General features: G+C 37.0%; 1 protein-coding gene across 1 annotated transcript in view; it reads left to right on the plus strand.

Moving 5' to 3' along the window:
- LOC126253078 (prion-like-(Q/N-rich) domain-bearing protein 25) overlaps nucleotides 1-10,361 on the plus strand; it is a 208,684-nt gene extending 198,323 nt beyond the window's left edge. The window contains exons 8-9 of the mRNA XM_049954176.1: nucleotides 8,874-9,017; nucleotides 9,100-10,361. Coding sequence (XP_049810133.1) covers nucleotides 8,874-9,017; nucleotides 9,100-9,164 — 209 coding nt within the window. The 3' untranslated portion in view covers nucleotides 9,165-10,361. The remainder of the gene's footprint in view (nucleotides 1-8,873; nucleotides 9,018-9,099) is intronic.
- Nucleotides 10,362-10,731: the final 370 nt, after the last annotated feature.

Raw genomic sequence — 10,731 nt, forward strand, 5'->3', positions numbered from 1 at the left:
CCTTTAGTGAAAGTACAAAAAGTAAACAGAGATATTGTAGCCCATATTCTCAAAAATTTTCAAACTCTATTTATTTTCTACAGGTGTATGTTGTCTTTTGAAGAATTTTACACCTGGACTGCAATAGAAAAAGTGCACTTTATAAAAATCATGTAATGTTACAACTTTATAAATGAATGATTTGTTAGTAGCCTTGATGAAATTCTAGCATAGATCGTTTTTATATATATCAACATTTAGTTGTGAAAAGGGGTGAAAGGTAAATGTAGAAGGCTGAAGGGAGTATAAATAAAGGATGCAAAAGAAAAAAATTATGATGAAATCAAATTAATTGTTAAACAATAGGTCAGAAAGCAAAGGATAAGTTATGTTGGAAAAAGTGACGTTTACTAGGCTGAATTATTTCTTACAGGTTATATTTCACAGCTACTTTAGTGTTTACATGATTATACTCGTACATGGTATCTGCAAAAGCATTCATTTTACATTCTGTAAGAAAGGAGGCCGGTTTACCATGTACATTGCAACTTTTTATGAAGCTAATAGGAATATTCAATCCCTGAATGTAGTTAATACAATTAGTTTGTGTGTATATTTTTCATTTGGTCCTGTATCTATGGTGATTTGAAATTTATCATTTTATATTTGATTATAGTATTTTTTTTAAATACTCTCTGCAGAATCTAAAACAGAATTATGAAAATGTTAATGTTTACTCATGACACAAAGTTATTGATAAAGGTCCCACACTTTAGTTACTTGAAGGTTCGTATTATGCAACTTCATAGAAATTAAAATGATGTAGGAGTCCAATAACAGACATTAATCAATTCACTATGCAAACAGATAGAAAACCTAGAATGGGTTTCCAAGAATGTCAGTTTGTTATGTTTCACATTTGCAGTGTATGTGATGGTGTTGGGTTGAATTTAGAGACAGTATCTTATCTTGTATAATTTCAATTCCTGTTGCTCCATAAAATTATCTAGGGTTACATTTCTAATTTTATTTTTCTGATAAAAAGCGTGTAGTAAAGAGTCAACTACATTTCTAAAAAATTACTTAGCTTTTTTAAGAATTTGTAAATTCTTAGAAGAAAAGAAGTCCTTGGTATATTGTTAATTGTAAACAAGGCTCTATTTTACAGAATATAAATATGTGATAGTGTTATACATTACCACAGTGACTTCATAATTATTTAAGAATCAATAGCAGATAAATAATAGTTACTTACAAGGGAACCTCCCCATCACACCCCTCTCAGATTTAGTTAGAAGTTGGCACAGTGGATAGGCCTTGAAAAACTGAACACAGATCAATCGAGAAAACAGGAAGAAGTTGTGTGGAACTATGAAAAAAATAAGCAAAATATACAAACTGAGTAGTCTACGTGCAAGATATGCAACATCAAGGAGAGCATAATCTGAGGAGCGACGTGGTCCCATGGTTAGCATGAGCAGCTGTGGAATGGGAGGTCCTCGGTTCGAATCTTCCCTTGAGCGAAAATTTTACTTTCTTTATTTTCGCAAAGTTATGATCTATCCATTCGTTCATTGACGTCCCTGTTCACTGTAATTAGTTTAGGGTCCGTGTTTTGCGACCACACTGCAAAACCATGCGATTAGTATACGAAAGGACGTACCTCTCCAATGGGAACCGAAAACATTTGATCGCAAGGTCATAGGTCAACCGATTCCTCCACAGGAAAACACGTCTGATATATTCTATACGACACTGGTGACGGCATATGCGTCACATGACAGGGATATGTTGTTGACCCACCTAACTTGTACACTTGGCAAATAGGTAACAAGATTCTTCTACCTTGCCCGATTTAGGTTTTCTTGTGGATGTGATAATCACTCCCAAAAAGTGATGAAAACATAAGAGTTTGTTACACAAACTGCAAGAAATGAATGCAACAGTTTCACAGTCGCACAGTTTTCCCTTTGCTCTGTCAAAACATGTTTTTAACGTTTTCAAATTTCCCGTGTGTAGACCGTCAAATCCTGCATATGTCCAAGCAGATATGAACATGTTCTGGAATTCTGGAGAGCGAAGTTGATTATGTGTGAGTGCCTGAACTTTGATAGTTGTCTGAAAATAAAAAATTAAACTTTTCACTCGAGAGAAGACTAGAACCAAGGACCTCTCGTTCTGCAGCTACTCACGCTAAACACGGGACCACGGCGCTCCTGAGCTTACACTGTCCTTGATTTGCCTATCTTGCGCATGGACTACTCAGTTTGTATATCTTGCTTATTTTTTTCATAGTTCCACACAACTTCTTCCTGTTTTCTCGATTGATCTGTGTTCAGTTTTTCAAGGCCTATCCACTGTGCCCACTTATAACTAAATCGGGGGGGGGGGGCGGGTGCGATGGGGAGGTTCTCTTGTTAGCACCACTAAGTAAGTATCGACTTTCCACAGGAATTTCCTTTCCTACTAACTTCATTATGTATGAGCACAAATAAAATATTATAATTTAATGATAGTTAACTATTACTACAGTCTACAGACTATATTTCTGACAATTCTGTTAATGCACATCTTTTCCTGTTTGAATTTCCTGTAAGTGTACAATCATGAAGATTCACTGACTGAGTTATCATTTTCCATTCATTTTTGTTAATTAATAGTTTGTACCTAAAAGACATGGAAATTAGTTATCTAATAATGCACTGCATTTTTTAATTCACTGATCTCTAGTCCACGACATACCATATATGGCTGTTCAGTAAAGTCTGTTGGGGAGAGTAATTTTCTTTATGTAATGTTCCTCTACAAGTAACTACACAATTAAAATTCGAGACACATCACATTATCATCCACATGACATATCTGAAAGCACCCTTTCGGACTTGAGGATGCATTTGTTTAGTCGGTGATCTGTACTGATGGAGGCAATGAGCTTCATTTATTCCTATGTCAGACAATGATTCCTTGAAGATACAGGTTTGTCATTTTCCCATGTCATTATAGATCAAGTTACAGCTATGAGCAAAATAAATTTTTGTTCAATAAGATAAATTTTTGTTCAGTGAGATAATGTTCCACAATGCAAAGCACTCTGTAGATAACGAAATACAATTCTGGAAAAATGGGAGGTACAATCAATGTTACAGCATTTAAACTGTATCATATGCACTCATAAATTATGATTTACAGTTTACTGAATGAGTAAAATTAATTGAGACACTATGTTAGTAGAAATGAGTATTTATATTGTATTGCTACCATAAACTGATAGCTGATATTATTTACAGTTCTGCCTACATGAATGCAGTCAGGAGCAGTTGAAGTCTTACAAGAAGATTTATACATTAAATAGCAGTAAATGAGCGTCTTTTTTATGTATAAAATATCAAGGATTATAGACTTGCATCATTTTTGTGAAGAGTTAATATGGAAAAAGGAGGAGTGAACAAAAAGTCAAAAATACTGAAACAAATAGCTTTTGTGTTAATCAGTACCTAGAAGCGTGTGCTTGTGAGATGTTACTGCAGAATACTTCTCTGATAATTGTAACAGACTACAGATTGCCTCTACAAAACAGTCAGCTATTTATGAGAAATCTAGATGCTTTATTGAGCTACCTGCCAGTCAAGAAGGAACAATAATTTGCGGAGATTTCAGTCCAGATTTCTTAAAGGATACAGACAGGTAAAACAAACTGGAATCATTATTTGGGTGTTTCAATCTAATTTCAGTACTCAGTTTTCTAGATGCATACCCCAAGCTATCAACAACAGACTATACAAATTGGTGGTGGCTCCAATTTGTGTGAGATGTGTTTTGACTAGAAATGGTTATGTTCAGCTGCTTGGATATCATTTGCAGCCATTCACAGACTTCAAGCTTTCAAACAGTGATGGATTTTTATAAATGACAATGCACCATGTCACTTGGGCCACAGTTCTTCACGACTTGTTTGAAGAACATTCTGGACAATTTGAGCTATTGGTTTGGCCACCCATATCACCTGAAGGCAATGGAAACCACTGCATTAAAGACATGTAAAGTTTATCCACAGGACATGTGGCCTGTAATTGAAGAAGTGTCATGATGATCTCTCCATTGGCAAAAGATTCCGGAATAGTCCCCCATTCGGATCTCCGGGAGGGGACTGCTAAGGGGGAGGTTACCATGAGAAAAAGATTGAATAATCAACGAAAGGATAACGTTCTACGAGTCGGGGCGTGGAATGTCAGAAGCTTGAACGTGGTAGGGACACTAGAAAATCTGAAAAGGGAAATGCAAAGGCTCAATCTAGATATAGTAGGGTCAGTGAAGTGAAGTGGAAGGAAGACAAGGATTTCTGGTCAGATGAGTATCGGGTAATATCAACAGCAGCAGAAAATAGTATAACAGGTGTAGGATTCGTTATGAATAGGAAGGTATGGCAGAGGGTGTGTTACTGTGAACAGTTCAGTGACCGGGTTGTTCTAATCAGAATCGACAGCAGGCCAACACCGCCAATGGTAGTTCAGGTATACATGCCGACGTCGCAAGCTGAAGATGAACAGATAGAGAAAGTGTATGAGGATATTGAAAGGGTAATGTAGTATGTAAAGGGGGACGAAAATCTAATAGTCATGGGCGACTGGAATGCAGTTGTAGGGGAAGGAGTAGAAGAAAAGTTGCAGGAGAATATGGGCTTGGGACAAGGAATGAAAGAGGAGAAAGACTAATTGAGTTCTGTAACAAGTTTCAGCTAGTAATAGCGAATACCCTGTTCAAGAATCACAAGAGGTGGAGGTATACTTGGAAAAGGCCGGGAGATACGGGAAGATTTCAATTAGATTACATCATGGTCAGACAGAGATTCCGAAATCAGATACTGAACTGTAAGGCGTACCCAGGAGCAGATATAGACTCAGATCACAATATAGTAGTGATGAAGAGTAGGCTGAAGTTCAAGACATTAGTCAGGAAGAATCAATACGCAAAGAAGTGGGATACGGAAGTACTAAGGAATGACGAGATACGTTTGAAGTTCTCTAACGCTATAGATACAGCAATAAGGAATAGCGCAGTAGGCAGTACAGTTGAAGAGGAATGGACATCTCTAAAAAGGGCCATCACAGAAGTTGGGAAGGAAAACATAGGTACAACGAAGGTAGCTGCGAAGAAACCATGGGTAACAGAAGAAATACTTCAGTTGATTGATGAAAGGAGGAAGTACAAACATGTTCCGGGAAAATCAGGAATACAGAAATACAAGCCGCTGTGGAATGAAATAAATAGGAAGTGCAGGGAAGCTAAGACGAAATGGCTGCAGGAAAAATGTGAAGACATCGAAAAAGATATGATTGTCGGAAGGACAGACTCAGCATACAGGAAAGTCAAAACAACCTTTGGTGACATTAAAAGCAAAGGTGGTAACATTAAGAGTGCAACGGGAATTCCACTGTTAAATGCAGAGGAGAGAGCAGATAGGTGGAATGAATACATTGAAAGCCTCTATGAGGGTGAAGATTTGTCTGATGTGATAGAAGAAGAAACAGGAGTCGATTTAGAAGAGATAGGGGATCCAGTATTAGAATCGGAATTTAAAAGAGCTTTGGAGGACTTATGGTCAAATAAGGCAGAAGGGATAGATAACATTCCAGCAGAATTTCTAAAATCATTGAGGGAAGTGGCAACAAAATGACTATTCACGTTGGTGTGTAGAATATATGAGTCTGGCGACATACCATCTGACTTTCGGAAAAGCAGTGGTTGGGAAAGGAGTGAGACAGGGTTGTAGTCTCTCTCCGATGTTATTCAATCTGTATATTGAGCAAGCAGTAAAGGAAACAAAAGAAAAATTCGGAGTAGGTATTAAAATTCATGGAGAAGAAGTAAAAACTTTGAAGTTCAAAAATGGTTCAAATGGCTCTGAGCACTATGGGACTCAACATCTTAGGTCATAAGTCCCCTAGAACTTAGAACTACTTAAACCTAACTAACCTAAAGACATCACACACACCCATGCCCGAGGCAGGATTCGAACCTGCGACCGTAGCAGTCCCGCGGTTCCAGACTGCAGCGCCAGAACCGCACGGCCACCGCGGCCGGCTAAACTTTGAGGTTCGCCGATGACATTGTAATTCTGTCAGAGACAGCAAAGGACTTGGAAGAGCAGTTGAACGGAATGGACAGTGTCTTGAAAGGAGGATATAAGATGAACATCAACAAAAGCAAAACGAGGATAATGGAATGTAGTCAAATTAAATCGGGTGATGCTGAGGGGATTAGATTAGGAAATGAGACACTTAAAGTAGTAAAGGAGTTTTGCTATTTATGGAGTAAAATAACTGATGATGGTCGAAGTAGAGAGGATATAAAATGTAGACTGGCAATGGCAAGGAAATCGTTTCTGAAGAAGAGAAATTTGTTAACATCGAGTACAGATTTAAGTGTCAGGAAGGCGTTTCTGAAAGTATTTGTATGGAGTGTAGCCATGTATGGAAGTGAAACATGGACGATAACCAGTTTGGACAAGAAGAGAATAGAAGCTTTTGAAATGTGGTGCTACAGAAGAATGCTGAAGATAAGGTTGCTAGATCACGTAACTAATGAGGAGGTATTGAATAGGATTGGGGAGAAGAGAAGTTTGTGGCACAACTTGACTAGAAGAAGGGATCGGTTGGTAGGACATGTTTTGAGGCATCAAGGGATCACAAATTTAGCAAATTTAGGTTGCAGTAGGTACTGGGAGATGAAGAAGCTTGCACGGGATAGAGTAGCATGGAGAGCTGCATCAAACCAGACTCAGGACTGAAGACCACAACAACAACAACATCATCCACACAATTCCGAAGACGGCAAGAGCTGACAAGTGCGTGAATTATCGCACAATCAGCTTAACAGCTCATGCATCGAAGGTGCTTACAAGAATAGTATACAGAAGAATGGAAAAGAAAATTGAGAATGCGCTAGGTGATGATCAGTTTGGCTTTAGGAAAAGTAAAGGGACGAGAGAGGCAATTCTGACATTACGGCTAATAATGGAAGCAAGGCTAAAGAAAAATCAAGACACTTTCATAGGATTCGTCGACTTGGAAAAAGCGTTCGACAATATAGAATGGTGCAAGCTGTTCGAGATTCTGAAAAAAGTAGGGGTAAGCTTTAGGGAGAGACAGGTCATATACAATATGTACAACAACCAAGAGGGAATAATAAGAGTGGACGATCAAGAACGAAGTGCTCGTATTAAGAAGGGTATAAGACAAGGCTGTAGCCTTTCGCCCCTACTCTTCAATCTGTACATCGAGGAAGCAATGATGGAAATAAAAGAAAGGTTCAGGAGCGGAATTAAAATACAAGGTGAAAGGATATCAATGATACAATTCGCTGATGACATTGCTATCCTAAGTGAAAGTGAAGAAGAATTAAATGATATGCTGAACGGAATGAACAGTCTAATGAGTACACAGTATGGTTTGAGAGTAAATCGGAGAAAGACGAAGGTATTGAGAAGTAGTAGGAATGAGAACAGCGAGAAACTTAACATCAGGATTGATGGTCACGAAGTCAATGAAGTTAAGGAATTCTGCTACCTAGGCAGTAAAATAACCAATGATGGATGGAGCAAGGAGGACATCAAAAGCAGACTCGATATGGCAAAAAGGCATTTCTAGCCAAGAGAAGTCTACTAATATCAAATACCGGCCTTAATTTGAGGAAGAAATTTCTGAGGATGTACGTCTGGAGTACAGCATTGTATGGTAGTGAAACATGAACTGTGGGAAAACTGGAACAGAAGAGAATCGAAGCATTTCAGATGTGGTGCTATAGACGAATGTTGAAAATTAGGTGGACTGATAAGGTAAGGAATGAGGAGGTTCTATGCAGAATCGGAGAGGAAAGGAATATGTGGAAAACACTGATACGGCGAATGGACGGGATGATAGGACATCTGCTAAGTCATGAGGGAATGACTTCCATGGTACTAGAAGGAGCTGTAGAGGGCAAAAACTGTAGAGGAAGACAGAGATTGGAATACGTCAAGCAAATAATTGAGGATATAGGTTGCAAGTGCTACTCTGAGATGAAGAGGTTAGCACAGGAAAGGAATTCGTGGCGGGCCGCATCAAACCATTCAGTAGACTGACGACAAAAAAAAAAAAAATCACCTAACATGAATCCTATTAAACATTTATGGGATGTAATATAGAAACTAGTTGTTGCACAAACTGCTGCACAAGCAAAACATTCGCAATTATGAATGACTGTAGGGGCAGTATGGCCCAATATTTCTGCAGGGTACTTTCAACGACTTGTTAAGTCCTTGCCTTGTCAGGTTGCTGAACTAAGCCAGGCAAAAGAAGGTGTTAGGACGCATCCCATGACTTTTGGCGTCTCAGTTGATTCTGAAAAGTTGTTGTTTGTCTATTATAATGATCATGCTATTGGTGCAGGCGATACATTATTCATAAGGGTGTATATGAACACATGTAGAAACAAAATAATTAATTTTGTGTTGTAAATATAGACATTTACTCTGATAAAGAAAATATTCACTGTGATACAAGGTTTAAGAATATCAGGAACACTATACTATGACACTTTGTACAAAAAACAAATTTGTAGGTTAGCCTTTTTTTATTTTAGTAATTTCTGTTAATACCAATCTCCTTTTTTATGTGTATATTCAGATAATCCATACCTTTCCATAGATCTTGAAAAAATTTCAGGACAAATTTTGGCATTCTCTTACAGTAGTAATCTTTTAATTTACATTTGCTGAAGACATATGTCCTGTTTTCTGTAGGACCTCAGGAATGGAAAATATGTGGAACATTTAACACATTTGTCTACAAGTAAATATAAATTAATGTGAATTAAACAATGTGTCTGCAGTTTTAACAAGATTGCTAGTTTTTCAGGACTTAATGAACGTTGTTCCGATAGTGCTGAGTGTGTACTCAAACATGGAAATGACATGGCAGCTATCTGCTCCGTTTCTGGTGTATGCCAGTGCATGAAAGGATATGAACCAACATCTGACAACTCTGACTGTCGTTCAGGAGGTAAGCAAAGTTTACAGAAGAAGAAAAAACAGTTGCAATGATTTTGTTTACTGATTTTATCTTGTTTTCTCTTTTACAACAGCTGCAGTTGATCATCCCACACTTTTCGTTGTTCCTGCTGTGATTCTGCTTCTGTCTTTGAGATAACAGCAATTGATGTTGATCATAATGAAGAGATTTTTTCTAGTGCCCTCTGTGGATATGTACAGGATGTAGTCAACAGTGTAGTGTTTTAAGCGGAACATCAAAAGTATTAATTTGGTGCATGAGGTGAATTATAGGAACTGCAAGAAAACTTTATGTTGTTAAGGTAACCACAATGACTTTTGATGTTACCTTAATTCATTATGATTGAACAATAAGTCTAGGTGCTTAACTCAGATTAAGATAATAACTCAAACTGTTAATATTTATATGTATGAAAGATGACTGAAAAATGATTAAGATGTTGATGTATGCTTGTAATTGTATGCCGTCTTGAGTTCCTGTTCTGTTACTGTGTTATAAAAGAAACTTAACTGTTCATCTATACGAGCAGGTCACATATACATCAGTTATAATGAGTCAATGTTATTAGTGAGCAATGAATATTTTTTATCAACTTAACCTGTTAATCTTCAATTCTAAGAGAGAAATGTGTTTGCTTAGAATGAGTATTCTGTGGCTTTTTTGTAACCAAGCCATCGATAGACAGGTGCTGATGATACACAGCAATGGCGACATAAGTACCTTACACTATGTGCATATTTATTATATGGGAAGTGCTGTTAAAACTGCCATCTCATATTTTCTAAAGAAGGGAAAATGATATTGCTAAATAAGTAGGTCAATAAGACAATTGCAAGGAAATTGATTGTCCTTAGTATGGTTTTTCCACAAGTTCTTAATTTACAAAGGTTATATAGTAATCTGATTCTCATTACATTTTCTTTATACTTTTTATTTGTATTTTGCTCAGAACATATAGCATCTATGTTATATAAACATGTAGGACAAGTGTGAAAATGAACTTACTGTGATATATAGTACCAATCTTTCTCTTACTTAATATTTTATGCATATTTAATTATACAACTTACGTTTTAGTAACAGATGAAAACTTCGCTTTTATGCCAATTTCTTTTGGAATGGAATTCAGCTACTTATAGTTATCACTAGGATTTTAGAGTTGCAAGTGAGTTACAGCTTTCCCTTTATGAAAATGTGTCCTAGTTTAATGAGAAAAGAATGGATAATGGTGAAAAGAATAAGCAACAGATCTCTGCAATATAAGTTTTTTTCTGATCTGATAAAAGAATGTTCATATACAGTAAGTGAGAATGATTACAATCAGAAAAACCAACTTTGAGAAAATTTTTGTAAGTAAATAAAAAGTTTGTACAAATCTTATGTTCATATTTTCAAACAACATGAATTAAGTTGCTGAAAGCTAACCATTTTTTTGTACTGAGCTGCAAAAAAAGTGAACATAAGACCATAAAAATACCTTTAGTACAACTTACAGAATCCTTTAATACCCACTCCTATAGTCAAAGTCACCAACACATGCCTATGGAGTGGCACTGAACTCGGAGAGAAGCTGCTACAAGTCCTGATGATGGAAAATTTTCGCTGGCAATATTTGGTCAGTAAGAGGAGGAGAGATTGTGTCTTCAAGTTCCTGACCACTAGTCTTTGCATTAATGTCCTGGATTAAATTTCAAATATCTCCCTG

The sequence above is a fragment of the Schistocerca nitens genome, chromosome 1 (genome assembly GCF_023898315.1).
Source record: "Schistocerca nitens isolate TAMUIC-IGC-003100 chromosome 1, iqSchNite1.1, whole genome shotgun sequence".
NCBI lineage: Eukaryota > Metazoa > Arthropoda > Insecta > Orthoptera > Acrididae > Schistocerca > Schistocerca nitens.